Raw genomic sequence first — 16710 nt, forward strand, 5'->3', positions numbered from 1 at the left:
CCTATGTTTCTGTCTAATTGAGGGCATGACTGGTCGTCATCAGTGTTATGTGTTAGGTCAAATGAACCATGATGTTTTGGCCATGTGAAGTAGTCATCGTCAAAGGTAACTAATAAACATGTGAACACAACAGTGCCAGACTAATAATGTGAGACTTCCAACACTTATGAATGGTAGGCGGTTGGGCGTGTGTCTAGGGTTTGAACTAAATGACAGGGTTCTTGTATGATAGGGTCTGTGGAGGATTGAAGGTATAAGCCTGACCAACTCTGATGGAGACCTGTGTTGAGAAGTGGCAACGTCTGTTTGGAGTTGACACCAGAAGCCGATTCGCTCCAGTTTCAAGCTCAAAGGATGACATCATCTCTTTGAGAATCATATCCAGCATCTGGCCTTCTCCCTTCTTTCTATCTCACTTGCACTTGCAATCCAGCCTCATTGTTTGATAGGATAATGCATTTTCAATTCTCAAGGTGTCAACAGACTTTAAAAAGAGAGGCTGGAGTTTGGCTAAGCTGTGATGCAAGGCATTAGAGGACATCTGCTAGACATTACCTCTCTAGGTTGTTGATTATAAATGACACTCACCAAATTGAGGGTATGATCAAAAGCACACATGTTTATATTTAACATACATGTCTTGATAGTTGAAAGCTGGCATCCCATGACAGGAAAGCCAGCTGTTTCTTATCAGTCTGCATCACTTTCTTTATTTTTGACACACACACACAAAAAATGTTTTTCCTAATGTTGTAAAGCTCTTTATACTTATTTTAGAACAGTGGGAAGGATATCAGAAATGGAAAGTTGTGGAAACTGTTGAGAAGGATTTTCTAACTTTGCTGCAATCCCTTACTTTAAAGGCCATTGTACATGATTTAGGTTAACTTGTTTGTGTTTTTGTAGTGGCATGGTTTCATGGACTTCATGGACTCATGTAGTAAAGTATCCAGGTAGAACTGTGGACAGTTTTCAACCTGTATCTTCATTTAAAGATGTGTGGTTAGTTATTGAACTGTACCTTGGGCCTACAGTAGAATTGCCAAGTAGAATTGAACAAACTCATTGAGACCACACTAATATTACCCACATGTTTATCATGTGTTGTAAATCATTTGTCCACTAATATTTGTAATTTGTATGTGTAGCTGGTGTAGATTGGTTAAACTCACTCCTGCGTATATATCCTGAGGGATATATACGCTGGCCAGGCTGGTAGTGGCTCGATCCTGAGTGCGGGCGAAGGTCCGAGTGTACCTCCTACAGGAGCGCGGCGACGTCTGTTACAAATGTCATGTACGTCTGTTACACATGTCATGTACAAGGCAAACCTTCAACAAGCAGAGCACAAATTATGTTGGGGATACCAATCATATAAAAAAGCTTGTAAAACAAAGGCTAGCTTTAAAAATAACCTATTGTTGCCAAATAGCTAACAAGTTTGCTGGAACATTATCAATCATGTTTTCACAGCTCAATATGGGTCTATTTCTGTTATTTTTTAGGAGTTGATATGCTGGTTTTCCAAGAGTTTTGGAAGCTTTATAAAATGACAATCGATCAAAATAAAAATATTTTTATTTAGCCAAGTTATGTTTTTTGACTTCATCTTGCATATCTTTGACACCTGTCTACAACAGAGATAGCCCATAAGACAGGCTGGAACATGACAGATGGTTACTTGTCTCCCTCATCTCCCAACCTGACGAGCATCCTTCAGAACACAGGAGCAGACATGCCCCAATTGTCCCACATGCATCCCTGCGTCCTGTGTAGAGACTGAGCATTCAGTACAGATAAGCTTTTTGATTTTCAAGCGCTGGGAACAAGCAAGTGCTGATGTTTCTCAAACCCCTGGCATGATAAGGCCATGCGATAATGAGAATGCATTCCTGAAGCATTCAGAAAAAGCGGTCTTGTATATCTCCCTGACAAGTCAGTAGGATGCTTGAACTCTGCATCATATTAGAACACATCCCAGAGGAGAGCTGATAAGAAAAATGGTTCTGTTTCTCATGGATGGCACATACACAACACAGCATGATCATGCAGTGGGTATTTTGTAAATAAGTCAAAACACTGCTCACTTAAAGCTTGGTACATTGGATGTTACAGTACATCCTTTCGTCTATTGAGGGAATTGTGGCAGGGTGTTCAGGAATTGCGAACCGTTTGTTAGTGTCTGAAAAGGAAGAATGCATTTGGAAGAAATGTATACACTATCACCAAATCTAGTCCCATAGACGGCCATATTGTAGGTCAGGGAGACTCAAATGATCCTTTGATATGGTGTAAGCACACTGTAGGGGGACAGGATGTTCCCCTTCAGAGGATCGATCCTATTTTCTCATAGTGTAGTCCAGTCAACAGGGGTCTGACCTCCTGACCAGATATCCTCAGGACAGCAGACTCCTTCATTGACACGTCTCTCTGTGGTTTACATTCCATCTCTCCGACTCTCTTTCGAGCCCCCCCACACCCATTCCCGCTTTTCTCCTTCTGTGATGACATTCTTCTCCCTCTCCCTGTCTTGTTTATGTATTTCATAGTTGGTCCAGATGTTGGGAATGATTGAGAGTCAGTGTTCTGAGAAATGGCTTGCACTACAGTCATGTGGGAAGCCTTGATCAGTTACACAGATCATTACAATTGCTGTCCGCTACTGTGTCAACACCAGTAGTAGGAAGCTGTTTACTAAACTATGGTATTGTAGATGACAATGATGGTCTTTAACCGTAATACAATATTGATGACAACACATTTTGTATTCATTTCCTAAATATATGTTATAGAGTATTGAGTTGCACATGATTGTGGTGTGCTGTTTCTTAGCATTTGTTCAGTCTTCAAAATAGCAGACAGATTTTGTTGTGAGATTATGTATTTGCATGCAGTACCTCTTTGTTCTTACTGGGTTGATCAACATTAGGAATATTAGATTTTAGATTCTTTAAATATTTTGAGAATACAGTAAATTACAAGTAAATTCAGGCCAAATACTGTAAAACACGCTCAGTGATTTGGCATTGTGAATGTTCCTTTTCAGAACAGTGGAAGTTATTAGAATAAAGAACAGTACTATTTTACAATATGAATAATTATTCAAACAGTGAATATCAGCAGTAAACACACCAGTAATATGATTCTATCTAAATTCAAAGTTCATACACCAGTGATGATGGCACAGAATGTTTTATTCCATGCTTTCTTGATATATTGCTTTTTGAAGTGGTTAATTAGTGGAAAAAAATTCTTTCTGACCACTTTGATGGTAAATTATATTTAATAAACATGGCAAAGAAATAAATCAATTACAGGAGGACCTAATCTTCATCTGAAGCCGACTGTGCAGCCACAAGTCCTGGAGAAATGTTTGAAAGAGACCTAATGGAACACATATGTCATGCAACAAAAGCCTCTGGGAGCTCCATATCCCATTTAGCTAGCTGCTTGCTCAGCGGTGGTAAAGTAAAGCATTGAAAGTTCTTGGTAAAGTGAGAAGACCAGCTTATTTTTGACTGAGAATACCTGTAAGGAAGAGTTGTCTCCTGGTCTGAGCCCATGACATGAATCCGGATTTACCCTTTTTAACTATCCTATAACCACTGCACTTAGCATTTATACCTGACAGCCAACATTTCTGCAGCAGCAGATGAGAGCTTCACATGTGGTTGAGTTAGTTTACAAACTGTTGGTTCACAGGTTTAATCCTCTCACTAGCTTAGTCATCTTAAGTAACAGTAAGATTTTTTTTTGAGAATCTTTACATGCAGAGACAGAGACAAGGAAATGAATCACTTCTGCTTTTCCTTTTCATGAAAACAGTTCATACCCAGTTTGAAAGAGTTTGCTGAAAAATAAAGATTGTTTTATACAAAAATATTTTCATAAAGTGTGTACATGTATGAACATAATTTGTTACAATACATGATGTGTAATTGATCTATTTCAATTTACAATCATCTGATTATTATTGTATTTTAGGTCTGGGTTTACTGTCCCATGCAACGCAGTGTAAGTTTTCAGTTATTACTGGTATACTTCTAGAAGGTTCAGGAAGAGAGTTTGACCACTGGGACTTCCAATCTGTCCTGCATGTTCTCAGTGGTTTAATGCTAAAGTGGTTTTAGCAGCCACACACAGATTAAAGAAGCAATTTATAAACCAGACAGATTAAATTCAGACACAATTGGCACATTTCTAAACTCTAATTGCAGACCACAATGTATTTGGGGGAACATTATGTTTTGTAGACGTTTTGTTCATCCTATTCACTTTTGAAATACATGTATAGATACATTGTTGTGCTCCCAGTCAATATTACTCAGTCAGTTGTGGGTTCATTTCAAACTAAGACATGCATTTGAGAAGAACTTTGAAAAGGTGAGAAATTAAGGCATCCATTGTGGATACAGTGGGGAAGAAACACATTTAAAAACTTGAGAAGTGAAATGAAAAGAATCCTTTGCTCTCTTCATTAGTCAGTCTTTGACAATTTAGCATCAGAAGTTGGAGAAACTTGAATCTAGGATAGATGTCATGGTTCAGTGTGCTGTTAGATTTGTAAATTTGTATCTGTTGAGTGGGAGTGTGGAGCTGCTCAGACGGCCTGTTCTGTTAAAGCCGTACTGTTCCCTTTTGTGGCAGGGTCTGCGTTGGCAATCACATATTTTAAGATCTGCTTCTTCTAACAATGGTTCTAACAGAATCTGGATTTCTATTTTGATAAAGTGTGACAACATTGATAACTTAATCCCATGTTGTATGCAAGTGACAGTCTGTCACATATGTGAGTTACTTGATCCTATAATCATAACAATCTGCACTGTTTGTGGTCACATGGAATTATGGTATGCAACATATAAAAAAATATCAGGAAGACTGATTTGAGAGGCCTAGCTCAAACTTCCATCTCTTATCCCCAATGTCACTTTGATTGCAGTCTAGTAAAGAGAAGACAGAACAGACTCCAGGGCAGGTGGAGAGTTCAAAGGGACCCACAGGCTTAATGTCAATCCTGTGTTCAGGCACAGGAAGTAGGGGCACTCAGTCCTCTGTAAATATTAGTGCTATAAAATATAGCATGCCCAGATGCATATAAACAGCATACATTGTAATACAACATACTCGTTGTGGAGACATCTAATTTCTGAAATAAATCCATTGAGGTCTGGTAGAAGGGTTTTGTAGGCATGAGTCACCTCTGAGATTTATTCAAACACACATTTTTGTTTTTCTACAACAACAGTAGCTCAGGGAGAGGCGAGAAGTTTGAGTCAGAAGCAATCATATCAGGATAAGCTCAAGGCAAATATTTTTGCTTTAGTCTACAAGAGACATTTATTCTACCGTTTCATATCTGTGTCAAACATGTACCAGTAGGTTAAGGATGAAAATGCTCCAAAGGATCCCCAAGGTACACACATACCGTACTGTAGCATTCACTTGTAATTTTCCCATTTTTGCATAAAAATTAGATACATGATCCAACCTGATACATTTTATATTACAGTAGATAAGAATACAGCTAGATGAGCATTTATTTCATCATCATCATCATCATCATCATCATCATCATCACCATCACAATCAGCCAAACACATTTCACCATCTTCTGTGGTTAGGGAAATTTTAAGCAAAGAAGAGGAAGAGTTTTCAGTGTGCTCTTCAGCTGTGGAATTTGGTTTTGTTTTCTCACTGGCCCTGACTGCATAAGCAGAGCCATTATCTCTACTTCCATCTGCACCAGTGGACCAAGACCAGAGTTTTGGCAGAAGAAGACTCACTCCCTGGGACCTCGTGGAGAGCAGGTATTTGCCTCTGAGGCGTCATGCTACTGGAAGAGGATGCTGCCTCGGATGATGGGATTCTGTAAGCATTGCCCCAAACCCAGTGCCGGCTGAACTGACATGCAGACGATGAACTGAGGCTAGAGCCAGATGGACAAAAGTGAAGACATGTATTCTCTAAGATGCACTTGTAGTCTACATCACCATTTAATTACTTTAATAACAACATCAACTAAACATTAACGTCATTATTGTAATAGAAGATTCACCTGTAAGGTACTGTATTTCCTTTTTTACGAAAAATGTCATTCGAACAGGGAAAAACACTGTAATGCAAACAATGAACTGATTATGTGGCAGCCAGATTGTTTAGATTAAGAGAGCACTTTGGTTACTCTGTCTAAAAATAAATCATGTCAGCCACAGCTTTGGTGAAGTATAGCTCATAGTGGCCCTCGCCACAAGGGAAAGCAATAACTATGACCTCAGTCTGTTATTTTGGTAATGGGTAATTAGAAGGGGGTTGTTTCCGATTAGCTCCTAATGTTACTTGCACAGGCCACTGCCTTGTTTCCGTGTATATTCAATTATCCTCTCAGTGGTGCACTGCTGAAATACCTGGTTCTCCTTCATGATTTAGCTGAGATTAAATCTGGTTGTTTGTTTTCAACCCTGATCATTTCACGATCCGTTGTTCAGCTTTTTTGTTAGACAACACTGTACAGTTAGAATAATTAAGATTTCCCACTAAACACGCTTTTCAGTTAAATTCCTGTGGTGTTGTGCTAATGTTCCAAAACCCTAAGTACATCTATACATACTGGCAAATTGTGCATCTTTATCATTTAAAACTAGATGCTTTATACTGGAACACAATGCACAAAACACTGTAAATAATCATGTCTGATGAACTTCTGTTAGGCTTTTATGTTCTAACTTCTATGATTCAAATGCATTTGAAGAGTTGCATTACTTTGTGTTTAATCTATGGAAGTGACACTTCTTACTGCTTCACTTAGAACATACATAAAATAAAACAGTGTATTAAAGATGCCATTTAAAATGAATAATTTATGTATGCCTTTTCATCCAGGTAGAAAACGTCTGTGTCAACATTTATCTCCAAATATTCATCAACAGTTGACCCATTTTGGAAAGTGCAACATTGTACACCTTCAGGAAAATGTAACAAATGTGCACTTTATTCCAAAACACTACTGAAATAGTAATGAGCAGTGTGAGGATCCTTCAGGTTCGGTTTGATGAAAAAGTTACTTTATGTAATTATGTAAATCAGCATACCAGTAAATTCAGGATATAACAAGATGGCTGCTTATACTATATGTTTTTAAATGATTGTCTGTGATGCTGTTATTGTGAACTGTTATCTAAAATGATATTGTACATGCATTCAAACAGATCATCAACAGAATGCTGATGCTTTTCAGGTGTCCCCTTGTATAGTCCCACAGGTTCCCAGGCGGGGGATTTAATCATTCAGTGAGTATTCACTACTGATTGCCAACAACATGACACACAAAAGATGCCTCATGAAACGCTGACAGCTGTAAGCCTTGAAAAATATGTTTTTTATATTATATATTTGTATGACATGTTCTGAACTTTTGGCTCCTTTTCAGCTCACAATTTGTGACAAATCACCACTGACATCTTATTCTTATAAAGAAAAAATTGAGGACAGTGGCGGTTGCAAGCGTCTGTGTTGTGCACAGCCTATTACGTTCACTGTGGCATGCACTCCCCCCAGGCAAAGGCCCAATGTACATATCTGGAAACTGGTTCAAACCTAAGTCACTGCTGTTCTGATTTCCCTATTGGACTGAAAACAATATAGCTGTTTAACAGATCTTTGGTGAGGGTCACATTTGCTTTGATTTGTATTATTGTATCTTCATTTATAGTATCAGCATTTAAAATACAGTTTTGGCCAGAGCAAAAACAAAAGCAGTGCACACAAGGCACACCACCTCGTCATCAATAATTTACAGTAGCTCCATTTCTTCTATGTTTGAATGTGATTCCGAATGGAGCAAGGACATTTACATTTTAAACCAGATGAGGTAATAAACAGCAGAAGAGGCTGGCTGGTGATCAACTACCGAGTGTAAAACTCTGCCTCTGTTGGATGACTTCATCACTGCTTCATGTTGGTTCCCTGTTGGTGCTTTCATGATCACTAGTCTTTCAGCATGTTCCTGTGTGTCTGCAGACCTAGCCTTGCTGCTAACTCGTTTCGGGTGTTAGACATGGTCCAAGAATGGCTCCTGCAAAGAGACTGACCTGGTTACATGTCTTCCAGACACTTAACACTGGCATGCTCATTCCATGTAGACCTGTTTGTAAACGTTTGGCTGGTGATTCCCAAAGTTGAGATCAGCCCCCTGCCAAAAAGGATAGTGCATCTCTTTCCGTATTGTGTTCATGATTTTTACTTAAGAAACTGTAACCATAATGACGAAAATGTTATTAAGTCATTAGCTTGAAATTCAGTGCCATAATTAGGTTTAGTACTGTACTTATGTCCATTTTATCCAGTGCTTCCAGAATAAGTGTGGTGACAAACGTGTGAAAATGTTGAATGTTTTCCTTAGTACTCTATTTTTTCATTGCCAAAAGAAAATCTGTTTTCAATAGACTTGTCCCTTGGAAACCAATGTAACTAATGCATTATGTTAGTCATTCATTTTCCAAATCGCTGAGAGCATTACTCTCTGCCAGATCACATTCTTCAGATAATATGTATCAGGTAGATGTACTCTCTCTATCACTTAACCATAAACCAGCTTTGTGTTTTGCTTTACTGATGCCATCCATCTTCACAGCTCATCAGCTATTTGTAGATGATGAACCTACTGAGAAGTTGTTGAAACATGCTGTATTGTATTCAGGAAAACAAAAAGTGGGCTTCTTGAATATTGCACATACCCAGCATTCGTAACCCCTTTTTGAGATGCCTTTGGAGATTTTATTAGCTTTTGCATATTAGCATGCAGATCTGGGTCATATTTTGCTCTCAGACTGATTCAGCTTCATGGGAAATAGGGATTAATAAGATTTCAGGTGCCTTTGACCTACATTGTGTCTTTCCACCCCAGAAAGATAAGTCTAAACAATCAGGTTCCAATGTGTATGGGTATCATCTAAATGTTTGGTTTATGTCCTTTAATGCGATCTACACATATAATGATGGCATTTTAGTATCATATAGTTACACATATTATTGTGAAGAACAATTACAACACACTTCATAATACCACACTGTGTCAGACAGAAATCTTCTTTCTGTTATTATTTGCTGCTAAGAGTTGTGAAACGAAACCTTTACCCACATGTTTATGCCTGTACGTGTATTTTGACAGTTGAGCTGCTGTTAACTGTCACAACACACATAGAGAGGGGGGGGGGGGCTGGTTGTTTAGATTTCACCATCTGTCATCAGCAACCTATGGGAGACAAGTGGGGCCATGCATGATCTCAATCAGATGCCCACCCTCCACCTTCTGGAGTCATGGTCACAAGACCACCCCAAGATCTGTACACTGCACCCACAGCCCACATTACAGAGCAAGGGCACCCCAACAACACAAAATAAATACATTCATTTGTATTTGGTCTGATGTCCTCTGTTGTGCAGGACATGCAGTTTCAACAAAGATGATGAAAAGAGGTTTGGTTGGCATGTTTAAATATAGCTTGAAAAGAAATAACTCCCTTCACAGTAACCCACATGGCCCTCATTTCTTTTACATATATAAAGTACAGCGGTAATGATTACGACATGGCCAGAATCCAAAGCCTCCCAGTACACCCTCATCACACATGCTGACACTCATATCTCTGTAGCTTTACAGTAATATCAGAGAGAGAGAGAGAGAGAGAGAGAGAGAGAGAGAGAGAGAGAGAGAGAGAGAGAGAGAGAGAGAGAGAGAGAGAGAGAGAGAGAGAGAGAGAGAGAGAGAGAGAGAGAGAGAGAGAGAGAGAGAGAGAGAGAGAGAGAGGGTTCAGTAATAAGCCTCGTCAAATGTTATCCGTATCAGTCATTCTTTTTATTACTAAAATGCATTGCTGTCAAGGGAATAGCACCCGCTGTTCCTTTTTCCAAAGTCCCATTTCATGAGCACAAGAGTTCTCTGATGACTAATCTGAGATGACACGTCTGAAATATGTTTTGCCTGAAGAATTTTTGTGACAGAATCATGAGTCTTCTGAACAAACAAGCCTACTTGCTTACTCGATAGTCTGAGTTTAGAAAGAGTTGAGAGAACATTAAATAGAGTTGCTTATTAGGCTCAATAGTCAAAATGTTCTTGTAGTTTTGTAGGTTTGTGTACATCTGAGTAAATAAACCAATTCAACATCACATGCATTTGTTGTGGGGCTTCAATAATTGTATTTGTGTCTTAGCCTAGTGCATCTAGAAGTGTGGGAAGATTGATGCAGGACCCAGTCAGTCTGAACACCTAACTCTCATACTGGACTTGAGGGTTAGGATCAAGCCTTATCTCTGCTGGGACTTTGTGTCTTTAAACTGTTCCCAACATAGATGAGACTCTGTTGTCATTCCATCTTATATTGGAGCAAACATCTATCAATCTACATGGGCATTCCAAACAATGGCAATTAGCTCTTAAGTGCTTTCCCTCATAAAATATCTATCCTAATTCAATGTTATTCTCAGAATTGCAAAGCTGTTCATGATTATGTTTTTTGGGGGGATTCTGATGTTTGTTTCATTGTTATTCTATTTGAGAACATAACTTTGTGCTTTGTGTTTAGTTTGAGACTTTTGTAAACTTACTGATGGAGCATAAACAGGCTCAGCCTATGACAAACAACGAGAGTTTAACTTTGTGTTAACTGTTTTAATATATCATTTCTGAGAAAAATGGCTGAGCAAACATAGTGAACCCACAAACCAAACCGGAATATTGCAACTGGAAATGTCGTAGCCTACTCATTGAGCTAATACAGAATTAGATAATACTGTAAAGTGTTCTCCACTACATCCTATCAAATAGAGGGATCATTAATTTGTTGAGTCGATATAGGAACATTTTCAAGTTCTAAAGTATAGCCTCTGTGTGCCACAGTTATTGCATGCTCTTTGTGGAGCTCTGGATTCCCAGTTACAGTGAAGGCATGTATACCCTACATTCTAAGAACTTGCCGTGCTTGAAGATATATTCATAATATTACTCTATGTATAAATTACTGCAGACATCACAGGCCAATATTACAATGTCTCCTCGGCATTGTGACAAAAGCAATCAGATCACCATGATCAGGTTTCCCTGATGTCTGAGGGTGGTCAGTGCTCAGCAGAACTATCCAGAACTATCCAGTAGAATGGTCTTGTTGACTTAACTCAGATCCACAAATACCTGCAGGCCACAGGACTTCTTCTTTGTGATGACCAGGTGGAACATCCATGAAGAGATGTAAACAGGCTCTGTAAGTCCCTCTCAACACTAGCTAGACACTTTGTAGGGTTTGAAGGATGGGCACAATGTTTGGGTTCATTTGACTTGTCGGTGAATGCTGTGAGACTACCAAGGTTGTTGAACAAGCTTGGTCACTGCTGTCCAGCCTTGTCAACAGGGCCAGGCCCAAGATGCTGCTATCCTGTCACATGTTTGTATGACAAGAACACCAACAATACAAAAAACATAATTTTATGTGCGTGACACAAAAAAAATGAAAGCTTTTTCAAATTAGTGGAGACTTGTGGGACAAGCAAGCTTTGTGAATGTTTGGTAGTCTGCCTTCTAAACTTAATAGGTAAGAACTTTTAATGGCTTTATAATCAAATAACTTTCACTTGTGGTGTCTACTTTACCTGCTCATACACAGTACGTGTAAAATAAGGAAAGGATGGATTTAAGTACAGTTGAGCTTCATACAGTAGCTACATTGCTTTGAAAGATGTAGTTATGTGGTGGAAAAATCTTTGTGCATGAATAGTTAGGTTTGAGGTTGTAGGCTAATATAAGTTCCTTTCTTTTGAGGGTAAGCCTAAATTGTTTCAAAAAATCTAGATTTTTAATCAGTTACATTTGCCTAAATGTAGCATTTGCCTAAATGTAACTTTAGGCTGTGCGTTGCTCTTACGATGTTTACGGTAGAGAATTCCTCCACATTTTTTCCAAGCAAGTCTCGGTCAATTAGTTCAGACAGTAAGGAAAGCTTGTAGTCAGTTAGTCCTTACTCCTCCAATGACAAGCTAAAACACCTATTACTCCTACTTCGACCTGTGGGAATCCCGACGAAATTTTGGATTTACCTAAAACATGGGATTTGAGTTGGATCGATTTAAAGGGGCTGTGGACCCAGATTTCAAATGCAACTTGTGCAATAAAGTTCTAGAAGACCCGCTTACTACTCCGTGTGGTCATGTCTTCTGCGCTGGATGCGTGCTGCCTTGGGTTGTCCAGCAGAGCAGCTGTCCAGTGAAGTGTCAAAGGATCTCTACGAAAGAGCTTAACCACGTTCTCCCTCTTAAAAATTTGATTTTGAAGCTGGACATTAAGTGTGACAATTATGCAAGGGGTTGTGAAAAAGTAGTGAAGCTGCAAAATTTGGCAGAGCACGCAGAGATGTGTGATTACTCGCCGGCCAAATGCAGGATTAAAGGATGCAACGAAGTATTGAACCTGAAGGACATGGATGCCCATATGCGCGAAACTTGTGATTACAGACCCGTCGGGATATGCGAAAATGGATGTGGATTGATGCTCACCTATAAAGAGCAAAAACTTAACCATTGCTGTTTGAAAGCGCTCAAAGCGCACAACAGCACATTACACGGAAAGGTGGTCAGTTTGGACAAAGAGTTCAAAAAGCAATCTTTGAAATCCAACAAGAGAGAGAAGTCACTTCTAGCGCAACTCTCTGCTGTCCACAACGAGCTACAAATGACAGCATTGAAATATCAAAAGAAATTTACTGAATATAGTGCAAGGATCGACTCGCTGACCAAGACCCTGGCTCCTCCGTGCAAGGTAAAACGTTCAAGGATTCGAGGGAGGTTACTTGCAGTCTCAAAGCTCTTCTTTGACAATATTCGTAACTTTTATTTATTGAGTGTAGTTATGTTTTGACACTTGTGGTATTGGCTTTTTGTGTGTTATCCGACTTCTTAACCTAAACTCCGTTGGTTAACGATAAGGTGACTTTCTGACGAGACTTTGGAGTTTCCTGTTGTCAAACATGCTTTCCAAGTACTTGTTGTAGTGCCTTATTCACATAGAGCACAATGCAGTTTTGAACGAGGAGTAAGGGCCAAGGGGCCAAACTGTTCAGAAGTTCTTCCTCACAGCCTGCCATGAGACATGTCTGTCAGCTGCACTTACGGCCAGCTGGCTTCCAAGGGGGAGGGGCAAATATTTACTGCTGCTTTGTACACACCGAGACGCAGGTCACAATTACCTTCTCATCGATTCAGCGCTCCTACAGTTATGTGGGACTTTAGGCTGAAGATGTCGCCCCTTATAATGTTCATTGAAAACCACATTTCAATTACACATTAGCCTATAGTGCGAACAAAAATGATGTATTGGTCATGAGTGAAACTATTCCAAAAGTGTAAATTTGATTCTCAGATAATTTATTTTATTTATTTGTAAATACATTTATATTTTATCACTCAATGTAGTATTTGACCAAATAGCAGAGTTGCTGTTGACAGTTGTAGGCTCAACCACAACCTGTTGCCCTGATTGTTCAGTAGGCATGAGTTCTGTTCATGTAGATTTGTGTTTTCTTCTGGTGGCCATTAGAGCAAATATAAACAAATACATCAACTAATGAGGAACCTTCACAAGTCCACATTAGATGTTGACTAGTTGAATATGTTTATTGAGACAACTGTTGTAATATATCAACAGAACAACAAAAACAAAAAACATTCAATGGATTTTTTTATGAAACAGCTGCAGTGCACAAATTCATTATGAAAGGGGTGAATTTTCTTTCTTGAATCCCTGGAAAACATCTCCAAAGGAAAGAATTCTAAAATTATCCATGGAAAAGAAAGTAGAAAAGATAAAAATCATTATGTGGACTGTGTGGTTAGTTAAAAGTTTTTTTTGTTCCTTCAAATTTTTTCTTTAGAGTCAGTCAAGCAGTATGAACAGGATTGCTTGGCGCAGAACTTGAGTGCACATGTGGCAGTATCAAACAGAAAGACACAAGTGGAATTAGCTGTGGGAGGCGGGCGACTTGCAGACTGCCACTGTACAGGCCTCAGGAGCCTGTGTTTTTAGTTTTGCTAGTCACGTTGTTAATACAGTACATTGTGTTACCATGTTCTAGAATCTAGATCATTATATTCTCAGACTCCTTTTAGATTCTTAGATTGTATTTTTCCCCTACATAAAAATATCACTCTGCCTACATTTGACAGGTAACACACTTAAACCATATTTGGAATCTGCACAGTTGTCACCACTTGGATTGTGGTTAGCAGATCGCTTTGGTCCTTTGTTCCGACAGGTGAATGAGCAAGTCAGGTTCAACTTTGTAATTTATAGGACACTGCTAAACAGGAAAAGCTTCCTTAACTGGTTTCAAGACTTTAAAATATTGTAATTCAAGAGTAAAATACTTTTTTTAGTTTATATCCACTTCAGCATTTTCTATGTACACATTCTGTATGCATTTTTAGTGTATTTAGTATCATGACTGACTGCCTAGACTCAAAATAAGCAGTGTACATTGCACCATGGCAGTCATGTACAGTACTGTTTGGCTCTAGCCTATATGGTAGTCAGGACACTGTACATGCCATTAATATCTGCTTATATTTAGTTCCAGTGTGCAGTGGCATACTGAAATGACAGCTGAAATTATCTTCCCAGTAACCCCCCCACCACCACCCCCCCCCCCCCCAACACACACACACAGACACATCCCCTTAAGAAATGGATTAAGACCTGAATGCACTCGTTTCATAACGTTCCCCTTGTCATCTCTCCACTGACAAAGAGGTCTACTGGTTTATTAATACACATAGCAAACATTTCTGTAGTGAAGAAGGCAAAGAGCAATAACCCTTCCTTGAACTGGTCTCTTGACAGCTCTTTCACCAAGGGCTGGTTAAGCTATAGAGAATTCAGCCTTATTAGCTTGATTGGGATTTTACAATTTCCAATACAGTAAATTAATTATTCAGCAACTAATATTATCCAATACAGGCAAAATAAAAATGGCTCTTCATGAAAGAAATACCGGTATAAATATTTCTGAACACAACTTTGATGTTCCATATTGATGTTTACTTTAGAAACTCAAGAGAAATGTGAAGTTTATTAACTATTTCGGAGTTAATGTTGTGAAGTTTTATTTTGATCTCTGTACTCCTCTTGTGTGTCTGCAGGGCGGAGATACTCAAACCATCACAGCAGTCCTCCAGCGCGAGGGCGGTTCTCTTGGGTTCAACATTATAGGAGGAAGACCATGTCCGGTTAGTCGAGTTTTACAAATTAACACAAATTATTGGGATACCCTCCTGATTATCAGTCAAGAGTCATGCTCCAAAGAACCATAGTTCCAATTTTAACTTTTTTTTACAATATAGACAGAAAAACATTGTGCTAATTAGGTTTGGATAGCTAAACCACATCAATCCTGTTTTACAGTGTATTTTTATTGGTTGGGTTAAGTGGATTTGATTTTTAAAATGAAAACTGCAATTAGTTTAAATGAGAGTTAAATCAGGGATTATGATTCTGACCTGTGTTGTTTTCTCTTTAATTGAGAAGATTGTGGTGATATGGTCTCCTCAGAAGGGTGAAACAGATAATTTACCACAGGCTGATGATAACCATGGCCATGTTAAATGTCTCACTGTTTGAAGAATATACCATTATGAGGTGACATCCTGACAAAAATGAGGGTTATAATTATCCACCTGCATGGTAGAGAATCCATTCACGTGTTACAAATGCATTCTCCATATATACACTGTCCTTCTACAGAGTACACAGGTCCCACTGAAATGGTGTTCACAGTATCTGTTTCACTTGGAATGTGTGCCAAACTGTTCCAGGGCTGTTTTTCTGTGGTTTCTTTAAAATAGCTCTAGTGACGCATTTAGATGTAGCAACATGGATTATTACAGTAAAATGTTTTACAACAGGAACTGTAAAAATGGCCTAAATATCCCAAGCTATTTTTATTTTATGGTCTTGCAGATTTGTAATTGTCCCAGATCACCTGAACAGAACCATGTATCAAGATCTCCGTAAAAGAGTACAGAGCATACAGTACACACAGCCTTTGCTTGCAGTGTCCTGGTTACCAAAGTACTTCACAAAGAGGTCACCAAATCTTCTATAATAAACTATTGATTCAAATCGAAATAACTTTATGAGGCCCTGCAGCTTTCATCTTTTATCCTTCACTTGGACTGATGGGACGACCAAGAATGGGGTGGATGCCAAGCTTACTATAATTGAGGCTGGCCATTGTGGCCACTGAGTTTGTCTGCCTTTTTGCCTCTGGGAAGGGGTACATTGCGAAACATTAGCCCGGTCACACAGTCCTGTTGTGACTGCCCTGGCACTGTGGGTAACTTTTGGACAAAGCATTGTACTGTAAACATTGGCTTGTGAAGAGTTCAGAAAAAAGAGGATATGGACCTGAAATAATTAAATACTGAGCTCACAGCTTGACTTCTGTGGTTTCTTTAAGTATTCCATTAAAATTGAGCAGAGTGTCGCACGATTTGGCGGGATACAAGGTGGTTTTGATGTGGTTTTAGGAGGGAGCCAAGAGAGAGGTTGGCAGTGGATGTTGTGAAGCCAATCATAGATTTTACACTTTGGGGTCACAGCCTCTGTGATGGACCCAGAGAAATCAAAATGGGATTGTATACGTTAGTGCAGGCTAAATGCAGAGCTTG

General features: G+C 39.0%; 1 protein-coding gene across 1 annotated transcript in view; it reads left to right on the forward strand.

Annotated features, from left to right (window-relative positions):
- The first annotated feature begins 11992 nt into the window (after positions 1–11992).
- The window catches only part of pdzrn3b (PDZ domain containing RING finger 3b), a 69575-nt gene continuing 64857 nt past the window's right edge, over positions 11993–16710 (forward strand). Inside the window, exons 1-2 of the mRNA XM_084706087.1 lie at positions 11993–12808; positions 15184–15270. Coding sequence (XP_084562213.1) covers positions 12098–12808; positions 15184–15270 — 798 coding nt within the window. The 5' untranslated portion in view covers positions 11993–12097. The remainder of the gene's footprint in view (positions 12809–15183; positions 15271–16710) is intronic.

Source organism: Hypomesus nipponensis, chromosome 9 (assembly GCF_054491055.1).
Source record: "Hypomesus nipponensis isolate SF chromosome 9, ASM5449105v1, whole genome shotgun sequence".
Taxonomy (NCBI): domain Eukaryota; kingdom Metazoa; phylum Chordata; class Actinopteri; order Osmeriformes; family Osmeridae; genus Hypomesus; species Hypomesus nipponensis.